Genomic DNA, 20035 nt, shown 5'->3' with positions numbered 1-20035 from the left:
CCATCTAAGTTCTGGGTGCAAAATCATGTTTCAGTTCATCAATCCCCCTCAGGCCAAACTCTGTCATTCTTGGTACCACCCGACCTGAGTTAAGATCACCCCAATTTTTCTTAACTGTGTACGGAGGTACCTCCAAAACTACTCCCCCCTGCTGGGCCCAGGCTGAAATCGCTGCTCTTTATCAATGTACAATTTGGTTCTCATCTTGCAGCATGCCTTCGTTTTGAAAAATAGGTACAGTACAAATTCGGCAAATTAGAAGAACATTTGCAACATACACAGACATACAAACATAAGTGGGAGAAAATGGAAGTGTAACCTTACACAAAGAGTAAGACAGGGGTGAGCGCGCCAGGGGGTGCGAGCACGAGATGGAGAGCCACAGCAAGATGGAGAGCAACAATCAGACGGCGAGACAGAGATATGCACACACCAGGCACAGGAAGCAGGTGAAAAAAGCTGTTACACAGAAATTGTTTGTCTCTGAGCAATGACACAAGACATCACCTAGTATGTTATTGAACAAGAGACAAATACATCTCCCAAGACATTGCTAATAACCTTTAATTGATTAGTCTAGGGTCTGGTTCGCAGTTTCCACTAATCATGGTTCTGCTCAGAAATTTTGAAATAATATCCATTCGTTCACCTTCTCCTGCTACTGCCCCTCGCTAACTTCCTGCCACCACCATTCGAGACCTGACACCTTTCAGCTGCAGTTGCCACTCAAATCTTAAACATAGTATTACCAATCCTAAACTAGTAGTCATCATGACTGCTTTCGGCTTTGCATTCTCATTGGTTTTTAATTGGTGCAGTAGTGACCAAACATCAACCCATAAATTACACAAATACAATAAATTGTGGATATAATTAAGTTGCTATTATGAAGAGGCTTTCCCAGCAACTCACTTGGTAAAGATAACATGTAGTGAGGCACACAGACTAGAAGATTCCAGATTTTTGGATGCTGAGTTGGTTGATCTTAGCCTAGGCAGCAGTTGGACAGTGGGGATCTTTGCTCTTAAATCACTATCCAGTGATTCTTCTGGAAAGCATGGTGGGTGAGGTGGTGATCAACCACAACTGCAATGTTCCTAAATGTGACTGATTAGCCTGCCAACCCTCACTGATGGAGAATGGCAACTTAAAGATTGCACTGAAGAGTGCCAGTTCACCATACTTCAACCAGGAGTCAATACCTTTGAGAGAGAAAGTGGGGAAACAGCTAAGAACCTTTCATTAATCATGAAAGTTGAGCATTAGAAACAAACATTTACATGAAATAGAGAAGGTATGCATGTTTTGCAAAACAGTAGTGTATCAGAAATCAAAGATATCTATTTTTAAGCATCCATTTGCAGAAACAGAAGCAAATTACACAATTCTTAAAAACCTTCCAACACCAAGGTCATTGTCACAGTCACTCTGGGCAGATGTTTCCTGGGGAAGGTCATTTTAAACATTGTAATTAGAGTAGGCAGATTCACCGATGGAAGTAAATACAGTAAATGGCTGAACAGTAGAAAAAAGATACATTGACAAGAGGTGATCAGATGATGTCAATTGTCTATGTACATAGATAATTAAAATGTTGTGGAACTTAATTCTTGTATTTCAATACAATAAAGATGCAGGAAGTAGGAGAACATATAGGATGACATACATGGAGTTTTAGAGGAACAGATTCATTAGAAGCAACAATCATAATCGTGCAGAAAATAATCAAAAAGATTGGCTTTTATTTCTGGAGAACTAGAATAGGAGGTAGTAGAAGTTATACTACATCTATGCAAAGCCTTGATTAGACCAGATTTGGAGTACTATGAACAATTCTGGGCACCACACCTCTGGAAAGGTATACTTGCCATAAAGAGAATGTGGCACAGAATGATACTTGGACTCCAAGGGTTAAGTTATGAGGAGAGTTTACACAAACTAACAGTGTATTTCCTGGAATTCAGATGGCTAATGGGTGTTCTGATCAAATTTTACAAATCATTATGGGGAGCTGATAGAAAAAAATGATTTGTCTACCCTATTTCTGTTGATTGATGAGTTAAGATGTTTTAGGAGTGAAGTTAGGAATCACTTTGCATGGAAACAGTGATAGAAATTTGAAACACTCTTCCACAAATGGCAGCTGATGATAGGTCAACTGTTAATTTTAAACCAGAGATTTATAGAATTTTGCTAACCAAAAGCATTAGAGGATATGCGCCAAAGGTGGGTATATAAAGTAAGATCACAGATTAGCCTTGAACTCATTGAATGACAAAACAAGCTTGAGGAGGTAAATGGTCTACTCCTGTCTCTTTGTTCCCTATTTCACTAATTTGGCTTTTGAAGCCTATAGAATAGAATAAAGGTAAAACTGAGGGACATTAGGACTTTCAATTCCAAGGACATAAGCTAATAATAAGCTACAGTAAGAATGGTGCAATAAATTTGCATTTCAATACAATAAAGATACAGGAAGTAGGAGAACATATAGGATGAGATACATGGAGTTTAAAGAGGAACAGATTCATTAGAGCAACAACCATAATTGATAAAATTGGGGGAAAAAAGACAGTAATACTGTACATACAGTAGACTGTGGGAATTGTCAGTGGCTAGAATTGAGCAATAGGCAGCATGTCAGACAATTCATTGCTTATATCCTACTCATAAGCATAAGAGTACTACAAGAGTCTCCCCAAATGTAGAAGTAGCATTCAAAATCTGGGACAAAGAGCTTACGGGCAGAATTCTCCCCTCGTTGGGTGGGTGTGGCAGGCGGGCGGGTCCAGGAGGGGCCCCGCAACAGTCCACTGCCTGCGATCGGGCCTTGACCGCGATTTCACATTGGCTAGCCATTGATTGGTGAAAGCTCCCCGAAGGCACAGAGCTGCCTCAGGGAGTTGAAGATTTTTAACATGAAAAATGAAGAATGGAAAAGTAAGGGAAACATGTCACATGACCAGAGACATTAAAAATGTTTAAAAGTTTAAATTTTGTTTTAAAATACTGGCTGAAACCTCAACCTGCCCGTGGATGAGGTTTCGCAAAAAACGCAAAGGCCGCTTGGCCTATTTGCCTGCCCACAAGCCAAATGGCTGGATAGCCAGTGAAAAATTCCATTTAATTAATTAAGGGCCTTAATAGGCCTCTTAACTGTCGGCCGGTGCACTGCCACCTCTTGCATGCACCCACTGAGCAAAATATCACGAGAGTGTATGATGACATCGGATGTCACGCACTATTTTACTCCTGTTCAGGTCAGGCGCTTGTCTGCCCGATGAGGGAAAAATTCTGCCCCAAGAAATAATAAGGTTTAAAAGAAAAAGTTGAAAAAGAAAACCAATCTTCAGGAGGCAGCTTTAACACCAGAGAGATCTGGAAGAATAACTTGTGATTACAACAGACTAAATGCAAAAAATTATAGTAGATAAACGAAGAAAGAACTGTCAGGGGTAACTGTTTGATTCATTGAAGGACATGGAGCATATCAAGAGCTGGAATTCAACCACTCTACAATGGGAAGAATGAAGGCTATATGCACTAACAGTATAAAATATAAAAGAAGTTACCAATGCAGTGGAACCAAAATAGTAAATAGCATTGATTAAAGGAAGGAACAGTGAAGGAATGGAATGACAGAGAATTGGGCCCTCAAACCTATGAATTGATGAAAGAGTCAAAGAATGAACCATTAACCGCAGCACAGATAGAACTACTTAAGAGATTAATGTTGTGGACAAGTAGTTGGTCAAGAATAGCTTTTGTCAAAACAGGATAATTAAATAAAAACAGAAATTGCTAGAAAAACTCAGCAGGTCTGGCAAAATCCGTGAAGAAAGAAATAAGAGTTAAGGTTTTGGTTCTGACGATGTTATATTGGGCTTGAAATGTTAGCTGTTTCTCTCTCCACAGATGCTGCCAGACCTGCTGAGTTTTTCCAGCACTTCCTGGTTTTATTTCAGATCGCCAGAATCCGCAGTATTTTGCTTTCATACAATATAATTAAACCCCGTCAACAGCATCAAGGTGGTCATTTGAAATAACCAGTTAAAATTGCCCGAAGATTGGGAAACACATCTACATGGGCAGGCAAAGTTCAATGCTTTTACTGGGTTTCCAGTCTAATAATTTATATTTGGGTTCAGTTTCTTTACAATCAACATAATTCATTCTGTTTGGACAAGTAATGATTTGCCCTGAGCTGTAAAATTTTGCAGCCAGTGATGCCAGGTATAAATTTACGAGAAATCTGTTCATTGATTGACATGTTTACATAAATGCACATCATGAATGTCTGGCATGTGTGAATGCAGTTTAGACACTAGACACTGTTTACTTGCTCATTTGCATCCTATGGGATGATCTTCAAAATAATGGGGATGAAATTGGCTTTTGGCTTGACACAACATGGATACTAATCAGCAGCCCTTTTGTGTCCCAGCTGATTTTCTTCATCTCTGACTTTTGTAGTTGGAATTGCAGGATTATACCAGCTCACCATGTTGACACTTCTGAAAATATGTCCCTTATCAAAATGAAAATCTAAAAAAGTGTCATGTTTCTGTCACCAGGTGCAAGTTTTAATTATGTAAAAATAATGTAACATTCTTATTTCCTTAATTACAGGAGGGCTAAATATTAACTGCAAAAATCTGGCTTTCTTGCGCCTTTATCAAAAATGATTGACAACTACAACTTCAAAAAAATTAAAATCAAAAAAAAGACAAGAAGCTTTTAGTGATTAGACTTTCAGAAGTTGATACAACAGATCCCACCTTCCAAAATTTCATAGGGGCAACTTGTTTTCCTAGAATCAAAGATACAGCACAAAGGAGGCTATTTGACACATCATGCCTATGCCAGCTCTCAAAGAGCTACCCTGTCAGTTCCACTCTGCTATAGATGCTGCAGCTATTTGCCACTTTAAATATAAGTGCAACCCATTAATATAATAATTGTGTAAAAAGGTAGTGCCAGGAAACCTTAAAAAAAGCATGCTTAACTAACATATTACAAAAACTCCCAAAGAAACTCAAGTCAAATACCCAGCACAAACAACTGAAAGTTAGTTTCAAGAAGTTCACCCGGTCTGCCCAGTTTTTAAACGGACAAGGGGAGCTTGTGAAATTCAGTGTGGGGTATGTTTCACACAAATTTTGCACTTAAATTAGGACTATACTTGCATGGAGCTTAGTCTCTTGTTCCTCCAAACCCTCTGCCCACACCTCCCAGCATTCCATGTAAAATCAAGCACACTGAGATTCCATCAAGAAATAAGGTCTCACATGTCTTTTTTTAAACTCTATTAACAGGCTCCTTTAACTGCAGGATTCACTTACACAGAAGCAGCGTTGCAAATTCTTTTAAAGAAGGAATTGACTATATTTCTAGACATGCAAACAAGAATTGGGTATAGAGATAATGGAATGAATTAATTAGTTTTTCCACTAGCATGACTTAACCAAAACCAGCTAGAGATTGCGCACTTAAATCCACTATTAATCATTATGTAATATACAAATAGTACATTTTAAACAAAATTATTCCACATTGTGAAATTGTCAGTTTCCCATAGCCTACAAAAGGTTGCAATTCTAAATCAGCCGAGCTTGTAGCTTCAGGCCCCACCCCAGAACTTCAGCACAAAAAGTTTATATACACAGCTAGCACTGCATCATCAATGAAGCCATCTTTCGGATGAGACATCAGATCAATCCCCCTCTGCCCTTTCAGAAAATCTCAGAGCAGTATTCAAACAATAAAGGAATTTGCCTGATGTCCTGACCAATGCCTTCAAAATAGATAAAACTAGTCATTTATTTTGCTGCTGTTTGTGGGATATTGCCATGCTTAAATTGACTAACACTGGATACATGGATACATTACAAGTGACTACACTTCAAAAATAATCTATTGATTGTGAAGCACTCTGGGTACTATAAATGCAAGTTTGTTGCAGTATCCTACCAACAGACAACATGAAAATACAGCTGATTATTTTACATTTTTCTGGTGAGTTAGGAAAATACATGCTTTGCATAACTTAAGCTTCGATGTTCACACATCTAGAGCCTGAAGTCAGAAACGGGTAATATTATCATACTTTTTTTTATCTGTTATGCCATAACATTTATAAAATGACTTTTAACATCCATATTAAGGTCATTTAGACAAGCACAATGCATGCACTTCAGTAAAGACAAAAACAAGTAGGATCAGCTGTAAAATGCTTACTTATTTCCACCTAATAAATAACTGCTCTGGGATCCTTGGCCATATTCTAGCTGCAAATCCTGCGGGTTAAAAGAAAACAGACATGTTGCAAATATATGATTCACATCAATTACAATTACTGTAAACATAAAGCCACTTTACATAAAAGCTTCAATGCAATAAAATGGAAGAATAATTCAGTGTTAGGATAGATTTGCAAGAAGTTTGGTGAAGCAAAGAAACTATATGCAAGTCCCAAATTTTGCAGCTATTAGAATTTTCCAAACAACTCATTGGTAAATACAGGAAATTTGATTTTCTGTCATTTATATTAAAGTTAATAATTGGCACGTTGTTCTGATGAACTTCAAGAAGAAATCAACTATATACAATAGAAGTTTAGTTGTGAATAGGGTAACTGAATCACAAGCTACAGAATCCTGCAACAATAGACATGGCTTTCACCCTATAAGTATACTTTCCCCATCAAGATTATTCACTCAGTAGCACTTAAATCTTAATCAACAACATGCTTTCATATGCCAGTATTCTGCCCCTTTCAGCTCACCCAAGAGTGAAGGTGGTTTGCTGCTGATTACTGTAGTATTTGCATATGCAGTCAGTACTGCATATTAAAATCACATTTTCTGGTCATTTATCTAAGTATTCTTTGCAAGACCTAACTGCCAGTGGGCTGGCTGCCATATTTATTACATTACAACAATGACTGCACTTCAAAAGTACCTAATTGGTTCAGGTCACATGAAAGTCATTCTTTTAATGACACTGTTAAACTCGAGATCTAATTTTCACATGGTACACACCAGAGTCAAGATAAAGAGAGACTTGTATTTATTTATTGCTTCTCGGCCTTTTGGCTAAGATCGAGTGCGGTCGTGAAGCGATGGCTATAACCAGTCGAGCCCCATAGGTACGCAAACACCAAGTGTCATTACGTGCTGAGGTTCTACCTGTCCCCGGTGTTACGAAGGATGGGTCTGGCCATGCTGCCGCGGAATGCTCCAAGTAGTTGATGATCCTCCTGTCCCTCGTGCCGTACCACTTGTCGCTCGTGGAAAAATTTATGCAGAGAAACACCTTTGACCACAATTCCATCAGGCAGTGGTCGGCACGTAACATCTTACAGGCCCTGCGGGAAAAGGAAAGGGTGGATCCTGTGGGATGGTTCCCCCAGCAGACTGCCAAAGTCATTTGGCAGAATGCCTCATTGCCAGAACTTTCCAACAAGCATCAAGACGTAGCTTGGCTGGTGGTGAGAAAGGCCCTCCCAAGGATCCTTCCAACACGCCAGGAGTCTCACCCCCTCTGCACGTTGCCCTCGAGGTGGCTGTGATGGGGACGAGACCGTCGTTCACATCCTTGTGGATTGTGCCTTTGCAAAGGAGGTCTGGATGCAGTGGTTTCTGTCGAGGTTCATCCCGAGCAGTTCTGTGACACAGGACTCTGTGCTCTATGGGCTGTTCCCAGGGACACACACCGAGACAAACATCAACTGCAGCTGGAGGATCATCAACTCGGTGAAAGACGCTCTTTGGTCTGCCCGAAAGTTGTTGGTCTTCCTGTGCAAAGAGTTGTCCCCGACCGAGTGTTGTAGACTGGCACATTCCAAAGTCCACGACTATGTGCTGAGGGACGCACTAAAGCTTGGGGCAGCCGCCACAAAAGCGCAATGGGGAAAGGTCGCTGTCTAAGACCTTTCTGCCATAGTGCACCGAGGGGCTGGGAACTGTTGAGAGCCCCTCGGGCTGTACAGCTCAAAATGAATGTATGCAGTGAATATTAATTGTATTATAATTGTATTGAAGCACCTCAGAGTGCAACATGATGTATGTGGATAACTCCAATACCATTGTCTGATTGTCTGCATTGACCATATTGAAATGATTGTAATATTCATTGATTGTATTGATGCACCTTGTGATACATGTGTAGAAGTTGAATCTGATTGCACTTATGTGATGGTGATTTTGAAATGTTTTGGAAGGTTCTTCCAGATATTTTATGAATAAAGTATATTTTTCAAAAAAAAAAAATTAACTCTTACAGCAACCAGTTGAGAACTTCCTTCACTCTTTGCTGGGCTGAAAGATCCAGATCACTAGCATTAACATGCCGCTGATTAAAACCTGAAAAGTCAGTTAAAGGGAAACTGCTTGGGGGAAAATGCAAAATGATCCCAATTGTCCTGCCATTTTCAGCCACAACACATCAACTGCCCAAACTATGAACCACATTTCCAAATCATCACAAAGGTCTTTAGTAGAGATCACATCAAAGCACTTGAGAAGTGAACAAGCAAACCTGTAACTTAAGCAATACTTTATTTTTAAGGGGACATCAACAAACATAATTGGAGTGGACTGCAATGAGTCAAAAAGAAGTCAGAAGGTAGTTGCTAGCTAACATTAACTTGACCTTAAGATAAAAGCAAAATACTGCGGATGCTTATCCTGATTAACTTAACCTTTCTCACTTGCATACATTCTTACACAAGGGTCCTTTGGAATTTTGGTCTTCACGGCCTCAAACAACTAACAAATTTAAGCTTCAGGAAGATGATGTTATGGAAAACATGTGACTAAACTTGACCGAAATGTAATGTTTTTTAAAAATCTTGTTACAATTCAGCCTTTTTCCCCCACTCCCTTTTCCCCAAAATTTCTCTCCTCCTATCTGCTCCCAACCTCCATAATGATCCACCTGTTTGTAGGGGTATGGTTTCATGGGGTCCGGTTGCCTTCTTATGCCTTATCCAAATGAGATTAGGCAGCGAGTGTTAGCATGTTGCTCAGCTTCATGAGGCATCACATTCAACCCCAATCCTATTCTCTCCTAATGGAAATATTTGACAGCACCAAATCACTAACTACTGTGGTGAGGGTTCACTAAAGTGCTAATCCATGATCTGCAATTGACACTTTCACTCCTCTGGACATGAGTTTCCAAGAGCCACCAGTTAGTTTATTCATCCGTCAGTGGTCCTTAAGGTTTTAATGCACCAGAGATCGACCTGAAGATATCACAACGTGTCCATACACATCCTCAATGGTTCAACTGGTTAGGAAAAAAAACTGCCCTTTTGAGTATTTTCAGTCAGTGAAAACCCAACCTTTTTGAAGTAGTTTCCCTCTTAAAAGAGCCAAGAGGAAAATATTGTAAATTGTTAAATATGTTTATCCCAAAAACAAACAAGTAGAGTAACTTAAGTAGAAAAAATAAAATTAAAGATAAAAAGCAGGACACAGGAAATGGGAAGAAGATAGCCTGAGGGGCAGAATTTAAATTTACTAATTGTAAAAGATTACAACAAAAGGGCTGTTCTGAAATTATTCAGTATTTGTTTCATTGTCAATGCCAGCCAGCCCAAAGAAATAAACATTTTCCTGAACCTAGCAATAGTCAAGAATAACAGCAATATATTTAAGTACAGTAGCAGTAATTTTATAAAAATGAGGTTACCATTGAATGTTTGCTGCCTTCCCCTTTAAATAAAGCATTACTGAAATATGAAGTCACATCAGAAAATGTATTAAGTTCTATGTGCCAACTATGACCTACAGCTTCTCTTGAATACAGTAGTGGGGTAACAAACCTCTTCAATACCATTTAGCACTGTTGGAGCCATTGCTTTATTTTTTTTGCCTTGTACCATGCTAATTTAGTGTTAGAATAGTTTTATAGTAGGGTGCATGAACATTTCACATTTGACTTATTCCTTTGCACACCAAGTAAATGTTTGGTTTTTCTGAAATGAATGTAGATTTATTTAGTGATGTTTTCCTCAGATTTTTTTCTTGTCATTGGTCACCCTCCACTTAAGGGAAAAATAACATTGATTAAAATGCAGCCACTTCCACTTTGATCAAACCAGAAGGAGGAATTCACAGCAGAAGACTTATGTTCCCAAAAGATGCCTTTATAGGGGAGGCAGTGGCAGAGTGGTATTGTCACTGACTAGTATTCCAAAGACCCAGGGTAATGTTCTGGGGACCTTGGTTTGAATCCCACCATGGCAGATGGTGAAATTTGAATTGAATAAAAGTCTGGAATTACAAGTCTGATGATGACCATGAAACCATTGCTGATTGTTGTAAAAACCCATCTGGTTCACTAATGTCCTTTAAGGAATGAAATCTGCTGTCCTTACCTGGTCATGGCTACATGAGACTCCAGACAGCAATGTGGTTGACTCTTAAAAGCCCTCTAAACAAGGGTAATTAGGGATGGGCAATAAATGCTGGCTGAGCCAGTGACGCCCACATCCCATGAATGAATATATATATTTTTTTTTAAATCATCAACCACTGATTCCAAATTAGACATATGAAATTTAATCCAGCAAATCCAAACCACTGACTCTTCACAAGACTGGCTATTTGTGGCATTCCCAATTTCCTTCATTCATGGTGTATAATGTATAATGAGTTCCGTCAATGTATAAAAAGAGTCCAGCCAACGCTTCCAGTTTTTTTCTGATATTATGTTCTCACAAAACCCAGGATTTCTACTAAAACTAGTTGCAAACTCTCAATTATCAGAAAGTCTGCCCTCAAAACCAAGCTAGTCACTCATTCCAGTAAAATCTTAACTCTGCCTAAAAGCATAGAATGAACCCATAAACGTCCAAACATTTTTCAATATTTAATTACAAAAATTGCCCCAGAGGCATGATATAGTACAAGGTGAAGATACCAACTTGCAAAATCTGAGCTGTGATGACATTTAAGATTTATCAAGTTCAGTCTCTTTCAAATGGACTATAGATCACTACTCTGTGATTAGACAGTTGTAATAATCAATCTGTATCGGTCAAAATGACAAGTCATGTGCATCTGTCTGACTGTGTATATGTAACGATCACTAGAGTTCAATTGCACTGATCAGGTTAGCAATACTGTGATGCTAACTTTAGTCCTTTATTTATAAAGCAAAAATCAGCAGCTTTTACTGGAAGTTTGCAGTTGCTTAAAGACCAAGTCGCAAAGCTCTCACACTGCTTTTGCGCTCATTGTGGCCGCTCAACTGATCGTGGATGAAGTTTGAAATCTAAAATAAAGACTGCAGTGCTCCAACGGAGCTCAATGTAAACTCAAGGAACAACACCTCATCTTTTGATTAGGCACTTCACAGTCTTTCAGACTCAGAGTTCAACAATTTCAGACTAAAATCGCTGGCCCCATTTCGTTTCCTTTCCTTTGCATGTTTCAGTCTTACTCTTGTTTTTTGGTTTTGGACTGCAGCTGTAAATCGTCCTGCTCTAGGCACATCTTTTGTTTCTTTGTTTCTTTTCTTGCTCCATTACCACTCCCTTTGGTCCTGCACAACTAATTTTATAATTTAATCTCTTCTATCTTCCACTCCATCACAGATCTCGCCTCGTGTCCTTCTTCCCACCCAGTCCCATTTCACCTACTTAAAACCTATTACATTTCTCATTTTCTCCAGTTCTGATGAAAGATCATCAGATTTCTCTTGCCACATATGCTGCCAGATCCAAGTATTTCCAGCATTTTCTGACTTTATTGGGGGAAAAAAAATAGATGTTTTGCCCTGCTGTGAAGAACCTGTGTTGCAAAATGTACAGTAATGAGCTAAACAACACTTAGGTGCTTAGCACTCTAGTACTTGAAATATGGTTCAGTTTAAAATGACAGAAGCTCTGAACATTTGAAGTATTGAATCGAACACTAGATCTTAACCACGGAGTCAATGCAGACGCCACTCACTGGTGCGCATGATGTTTACCAATGTAATCTTAAACAAGAGCGGATGTTATATAATAACCAGCTGCTGTCTTATTTAGCAGCTCCACTCATCAGCAGTTATGTAGCAGTATTAAAATACTCCTGTGAAATCAGAGGACTGTTAAAGAGACTGTTAAAATGTACATGAACAAAAATTACATTAGAATTAATGCTGACTGAGATATGCAGTTATCAGATTTCTATTCATTTCCATATGGTGATAATAATTGCCTCATGCCAACTGTCTATGTCAATGTAACAATTTCAACAATATGGCTTTGAAGACTAGGTCATAAATTACTATTTAATTTACCAAATATCCTTTTGGTCAATACCTGCCACCAGAAAAGAAAATTAGCTCCCTATTTTACTGTCACAAACACCATCCCTCTCCCTGGCAACAGTTTGAGGCTGAACCATACCATTTGTGAACTTGGTGTCATACTTGACCCCAAAAAAAGCTTCTGACCACCTATCTGTTCAAACACCAAGGAAGCCTACTTTCAGCTCCATATCAGCAGCAGGCTCCACCCCCTGCCTCAGCTCACCTGCTGTTCAAACACTCATCCGTACCCTGGTTAACAAAACAATTTCCTGGCCTCTCATTTTCTGCACCACATAGACATGAGCACATCCTAAGCTCTTCTGTATTTATCCTAGGTGCTGCTTGCACCAAGTTCCATTCACTCATCACCCCTGCGCTCACCAAGCTACATTGGCTACCATTACGACAACTCAATTTCAAAATTATCATTCTCATTTCAGTTCTCAAATTCTTCCATTGCCTCACCCCATCTATCTATATAACCTCCTCCAGCCTTACAAACCTCAGAAATCTCGTTCCTCTCCTCCTGACCTCTAGCACTTACATAATTTCACTTACTCCACCATTGTCAACCGTGTCTTCAGCTGCCTAGGCCATAAAACTCTGGGATTCTCTCTAAACTTCTTAGCCTCACTCTCCTCCTTTAAGATGCTCCTTAAAATCCACCTCTTTTACCAAGTCTTGACCATCTATCCTAATATTTCTATGGGGCTTAGTGTCAAATGTTGTTTGGTAATAGTCCTGTGAAGCAGCTTGGCATATTCTAGGATGTTAAAGGCACTATATGAATGCAAGTTTTTGTTGTTTCCTAGTTAATAAATACAATTCAATCTTGTAAAGACAAAAAATGGAAATCACCAGCCGTTAAAAGATGCTTTCAACAAATATTTTTTTACTGCTTGCAAAATTTTCTCATACAACAGAGTTGGTTATTCCTCTCAAATAAAATATCAAAACAAGACCACAAAGTAGAGATCACTAATGCAATACAATGATAGTATTAAATTTATACAATAAATAAGCATGGTAATGCAAGAATTTGGAAGTGCCCAAATGAAAATTCCAATTATCCTGTTTATAAAGATTCCAGCAATTGCTCAGTTGCCAAATGAAGCCTAAGAATTGCATAATAGTAATTGAATAGGTTTTTTTGCCTTGCATGTCCTATGAAAGAATCACAAAAGACAGGGTCAAGATTGAAAGGCAATGATTGACAGGAAAGAAAGACACCTGAAAATGACAGACAGAAATGTAAAAAAAATACCAGATTAGGTCTTGCTGTGTAGTATATCTCTTCTGAAATGTCCAAAAAATCATCACAGTAGGGCTGTTCAGCAGATAAAGACCAAAAAACCTGTTACTTATATCAAGCCCAAGAAACAAAGCAAGGGAAAGCATTTTTTATTCGGTTTGTTTTGAACATTACTATCCTACTCCCACAGGCAACACTGATATTTAGAACCAAACATTTGCATTATTTACATTTATGGGAGAAGAAGCCCGATATTTCTAATTCAAGCCTCATTTAGCCTAAATTTGTGGAAACGACACTGATTAATATTTTGAACATGACTATCATATTTGAAAGTAGAAATTAGATCTCAAATTGTAAGTAAACATCAGGAAATGCCCCACTAAACAGGATTAGGCAGTATGCACTTCCTTTATTTCGATAGCAGCTTAAAAATAAACCTGTAGAACAAAATTTGGTGTAAATTTGTACTGCTTGGCACACATGGGGATAGACAACTTAAGAGTTTATTCATCATCACCATTTTGAGCTTGCAGCTGAATATCAACCCTTAACAGGTTTCAGGAAAACTGGAATTGTTCCCATCTGTTAAGATCTGTTATGTACTGCATTTCAACATTTCAAATCACAGCAAGCTTGTGAACCCGGTAACCAGCCATTTTGCAGAATGTTTATTTAGCTTAAGCTTCTTTAAAAAAAATCCAAAAGAGACGTGAATACCTTACTTACAAGTTCATGATGAGGCTCTGTTTCTTTCCGCATGGGTGGATCAAATTTTATTTGTCCAACTGCAGATAAATTCAAATTAAGACCATTATTCATAATAGAAAACAATGATCGCAGTTCAATTCTAAGTGTGAAAACTTCTTGCGTTACAGCCAAAGAACAGGGCATATTTTTTCAAAGAAGGGCTTACGCCTCGTTTGCAGCAAAATCTCTGGGTTAAACTTTGCAAATCATTTGCAACAAGCTAATATTCTCTCTCTCAATTTTGATATCTCACAATTTCACAAGTTATCTGCGAAATATTTCCTTTCGTATGTTGTTTAGTTTATAGTCATATTATTTTCTCCCATTCATGAATTAAATCTCTCGTTTGTCAAAGTCCAACAATGGAATATTAGGTTATCCCCCACTCTACCATTACCATCAAGCCAATGGATCAACCTTGGCTAAATGAAGTGTGCAGGAAGGAACCAGGCATACCTAAAAATGAGGTGCCAACCTGGTGAAGTTACAACACAGATCTACATGCATGTCAAACAGCATTAGCAGCAAGTGATAGACAGGGCTAAGTGATTCCACAACCAATGGATCAGATCTAAGTTCTGCAGTCCTGCCACATTAGGACGTGAATGATGGTGGACAATTAAACAACTCACTGGAGGAGCAGGCTCTGCAAATATCCCCATCCTCAACGATGGAGGATCCCAGCACATCAGTGCAAAAGATAAGGCTGAAGCATTCACAACGAACTTCAGCCTGAAGCACCGAGTGGATGATCCATCTTGGCTTCCTCCAGAGGCCCCCAGCATCACAGATGCCGGTCTTCAACCAATTCCATTCACTCCTCGTGATATCAAGAAATGGCTGAAGGCACTGAATACTGCAAAGGCTATGGCCCTGACAGTATTCCAGCAACAGTGCTGAAGACTCGTGCTCCAGAATTTGCCATACACTTAGCCGATCTGCTCCAGTACAGCTACAACACTGGCATTTACATGACAATGTGGAAAATTGCCCAGGTATCTCCTGTCCATAAAAAGCAGGACAAATCCAACCCAGCAATTACCATATCAGTTTACTCTTGATCATCAGGAAAGTGATGGAAGGAGTCATCAACAGTGCTATCAAGCGATACTTGCTAAACAATAACCTGCTCACTGAAGCTCAGTTTGGATTCCACCAAGGTCACTCAGCTTCTGACCTCATTGTAGCCTCTGTTCAAACATGGACAAAAGAGCTGAACTCCCAAGGTGAGGTGAGAGTGGCTGCCCTTGACATCAAGGCAACATTTGACTGAGGGTGGCATCAAAGAGCCCTAGCAAAACTGGAGTCAACGGGAAACAGGGGGGGAAACTCTCCACTGGTTGGAGTCATACCTAGCACAAAGGAAGATGGTTATGGTTGTTAGAGGCCAATCATCTCAGTTCAAATATATCACTGCAGGAGTTCCTCAAGGTAGTGTCCTAGGCCTAACCATCTTCAGCTGTTTCATCAATGACCTTCCTTCCATCATAAGGTCAGAAGTGGGGATATTCGCTGATGATTGCACAATGTTCTGCACCATTCGCGACTCCAGATACTGAAGAAGTCCATGTCCAAAGGCAGCAAGACCTGGACAATATCCAGGCTTGGGCTGACAAGTGGCAAATAACAATCACACCACACAAGTGCCAGGCAATGTCCATTGCCAACAAGAGAATCTAACCATAAAATGTAATTTATTGTAAGGTAGCTACAGGGAGCAACTTGCTCTGAAGAAGAATCGAGCGGGCTCTTCTAACCATCATCTCTTGATATTCAATCGCTGAATCCCCTCACTATCAATGTCCCAGGGGTTACCATTGACCAGAAACTGAACTGCACTAGCCATATAAATACTGCAGCTACAAGAGCAGATCACAGGCTAGGAACTCTGCAGCGAGTAACTCATCTCCTGACTCCCCAAATCCTGTCCACCATCTACAAGGCACAAGTCAGGAGTGTGATGAAATACTCTCCATTTGCCTGGCTGAGTGAAGCTCCAACAACACTCAAGAAGCTTCACACCATCCAGGACAAAGTACCCAGCTTAATGGGCATACCATTCACAAACATTCACTCACTCTGCCACCGGCATACAATAGCAACTGTGTGTAGCATCTACAAGATGCACTGCAGAAACTCACCAAGGCTCCTTAGGCAGCCCTTCCAAACCCACAACCGCTACCCTCTAGGACAAAGCAGCAGATACATGGGAACACCACTACAAGTTTCCCTACAAGCCAATCACCATCCCGACTTGGAAATATACCGCCGTTCCTTCACTGTCACTGGATCAAAATCCTGGAACTTCCTCCCAACCAACACTGTGGGTATGCCTACACCACATGGACTGCAGCGGTTCAAGAAGGCAGTCTCAAGGGAAATTAGGGGTGGGAAATAAATGCTGGCCTAGCCAGCAACACCCACATGCTGTAAATGAATTTTTAAAATCTAGTTGCTGACACTCCAATGTAGGACTGAGGGAGTGCTGCACTGTCAGAGGTGCTGGCTTTTGGATGAGACATTAAACCGAAGGCCCATCTGCCAGCTCAGGTGAATGGGATAGAACTCATGGCATTATTCCAAAGAAAAGAGACGTTATCTCCTGTGTCCCCACGAATATTTATCCCTCAAACAACATCACTAACAGATTATCTGGTCATTATCATGAAGCTGTTTGTGGGAGCTGGCTATGCACATACTGGATGCCGCATTTCCAGCATTGCAACAGCAACAACACTTCAAAAGTACTTAATAGACTGTAAAGTGCTTTGGGATGTCGGGTGATCATGAAAAGCTCTATACAAATGTAACTGTTTCCTTTTAGTACAAGAAAGGTCTTTACACCGAATGCAGCCCAACTAGCACCGACACTTGGATGGCACACTAAACACAACCTTCTAATACCCGACACCAAGGAGTAGCCATTTGTAGTTTTCGCATCCCTCACTACATTCAAAAATGCTCCTCTAACTTAACTTTGGTTGTTCCAGAGCAATAAACCAGGCTGAAACGAGAAGAATGACAAACACTGAAGTGTACAAGATAAGAAATGGAACTGAGAGCCAGCAAAGGAAACAGTGAATATGTGATGGTTGAACTAAATCCAGGGAACAATATCACTGGTGGATAATTTAACATTCTTGCTCATTTCAGTTTTTGCTTACAACTGCATTGCACTAAAGAACAAGGTGGGGTACTCTGGCTATTATATGGAGTACAACTTAGTACTGTCAAATAAGACAATAATGCATGGAATATAATAAGAGCAAAATACTGCGGATTCTGGAAATATGAAAAAAAACCCCAGAAAATGTTGGAAAAACTCTATTCATCTATGGAGAGAGAAACAGTTAACGTTTCAAGTCCGCACGACTCTTCTTCAGAGCAAGTTGCTCCATGTAGCTATCTTACAATAAATTAAATTTTATGAAAACTAGCCTACAATACAAAAGGAATAGCCTCTAATTTTTCTCCATGGTTCCTAACCAATAGAACAAGGGTTCACTAAACAATCCAGTTTTGATATCAAAAACAAACTGCCAACATGTGGGAACACCTTTTGTTAGACCTACACACACACAAAAAAAAATCAACTGATAGCCCTTTCTTGCAACAGACAAGGTGTGGATAAACAAAACAAAGCTCGAAATATGAGGCCAAACTTTTGATCACGGTAGTTGAAAACCAAATAAGAAAACATGAATCTACTACCTGAGTATGAAGTTCACTGATTCTGGGGTGGGGCGATGCAAAATAAAAGGAACAGTCTTTTTAAGGAAAAAGTATAAAGATGGGGCAGGAAGTTATTTAGCATTAACAAATTTTAGGTAGACTTTCACTTGTGGGCAAAAACAATATATTTTTAGATGCTATTTATCAGCATGATTTCACCTCTATTTTCCACCAAGGGTGTAACCACAAACTGTGTGCTGGACCACAGATCTTGCATAAACTACAAGTGAGGACTCCCAGGATATCACATTCTAATAGCTCGAGTCATGATTCTGTCAGCAACATACAGACTTATTTCTAAAAGAATAACCAGTTATTTCAGTCCAAAAGATGCCAGTGAAATATCCACTCCTATGAAACTTAACCTGACTAAATCGGGAGAGCCAAGCTATCCAGTGGAGATTGAAAGCACATGCTCCATGGCAAGAGCAATTGAGATTCAGAAAGAAATTCTGAGAATCAAGTTTTCCTCATCAAATAATATTAGTTATAACAGTTATTGTCCCATTTGCTCAAATCTTGTGTATATTTCTGGGTATCCAAGATTTCTTTCACTTTTCACCCAGCCTTATCCAATCTCATGCTAATGATTCTACTGCACATTCAATTTTCTCCACATTATTTGTTCCACACAACCTCCACTTTTCTTGCAGTGCAATGGTTGAAAAGCAGATCGCTGAAGAATCCAGTTTCCCCCAACACTTCAAAAACACTTCCTGTACATGCCTCTTGCAGATCCAATCAACAGCAACTAATTCTTCTGACTGCTTAATTTTTGATGGCTCCCCCATGAATTCATCAGCCATCAATGTTCTTAGCAACACAATCAGCTAACTCAACAACATTTGCTAATACTGTCTTCATAATATTGGCTTCCTCCTTCCAGCTAAACATTTCGACACAGCACAACAAATCTCAACTTCTCTAAGACCCAAATATATCTAAGATTTGAATACTGTTCCCATATTTGAGAGTTGTTCTTCTCACTTGTTCCTGGACCAATATATGAACAGATCCTTCTGCCCATAGATGATAGCACTACTTTCCCAAACCCCACTACCTGCAAGAACTCCATTCCATTCTCCCGGTTTCTCCATCTCCATTGCATCTGCTCTGATGATGCAACATTCCATACCAGTACTTCAGTTTTGTCATCCTTTCTCCCCAACTGAGAATTTCCCCACCACGATTGATAGGGCCTTCGCCTGTATCCACCTCACTTCCTGAACTTCTGCTCTCAGCCTTTCCTTTTCCTCCCAGAACCATGATAGGGTTCCCTTGCCTCACCTTCCATCCCAAGAGCCTCCAAATTCAATGGATATTCCTCCACTATTTCTACCATCTCCTGTACAATATCACCACCAAATACATCTTCCAATCTCCTCCCTTTCCAGCATTCCAAAGGGATAGTTCCCTCTGCGACACCCTGGTCCTTCCCTCAATCACCCCCAACACTCCCTTCCCACAGAACCTTTCCATGTAAATGCAGGAGATGCAACACCTGCTCTTTTACCTCCTCCCTCTCACCCTCTAAAGCCACAAACAATCCTTCCAGGTGAAACAGCAATTTATATGCACTTCTTTCAATTTGGTATACTACATTTGCTACTCACAATGCAGTCTATTCTACATTAGGGAGACCAAACAGAGGTTATGTGACTGCTTTGCAGAACAGCAATCAACAGTTCACAAACATGACCCCGAACTTCCAGTCACCTGTCATTTTAATTCTCCACCTTGCTTTCGCTTGGTCTTCTCTGTCTCTGGCCTCCTGCAGTGTTCCAGTAAAGCTCAACACAAACTCGAAGAACAGCACCTCATCTTTCAATTAGGCACTTAGCAGCCTTCTGTAATCAACAGTGACTTCAACAATTTCGAACTGTAACATCAGGCACTACTTTGTTTCCTTTTTCTTTGCTGGTTTTAGTTTTCCTCTCGTTTTTCTTTTTTTTTGTTTCTGGATTGCAATGTCTCCTCTAGACATATCCTTTGTTT

General features: G+C 39.7%; 1 protein-coding gene across 9 annotated transcripts in view; it reads right to left on the bottom strand.

The window, feature by feature from the left end:
* Positions 1 to 20035, bottom strand: part of map4k3a (mitogen-activated protein kinase kinase kinase kinase 3a) — a 304817-nt gene that overhangs the window by 91107 nt on the left and 193675 nt on the right. For 3 of the 9 annotated variants that reach the window (XM_041213479.1, XM_041213499.1, XM_041213517.1), the window contains exons 14-16: positions 14279 to 14346; positions 13571 to 13633; positions 6238 to 6296 (exon numbers count right to left, since the gene is read on the bottom strand). In XM_041213479.1, coding sequence (XP_041069413.1) covers positions 6238 to 6296; positions 13571 to 13633; positions 14279 to 14346 — 190 coding nt within the window. The remainder of the gene's footprint in view (positions 1 to 6237; positions 6297 to 13570; positions 13634 to 14278; positions 14347 to 20035) is intronic. The other 6 variants (XM_041213533.1, XM_041213539.1, XM_041213547.1 and 3 more) reach the window with 3 other exon arrangements.

The sequence above is a fragment of the Carcharodon carcharias genome, chromosome 2, assembly GCF_017639515.1.
Source record: "Carcharodon carcharias isolate sCarCar2 chromosome 2, sCarCar2.pri, whole genome shotgun sequence".
NCBI lineage: Eukaryota > Metazoa > Chordata > Chondrichthyes > Lamniformes > Lamnidae > Carcharodon > Carcharodon carcharias.
The sequence above is the reverse complement of the archived record's forward strand: the minus strand, read 5'-3'. Positions and strand labels throughout refer to the sequence as shown.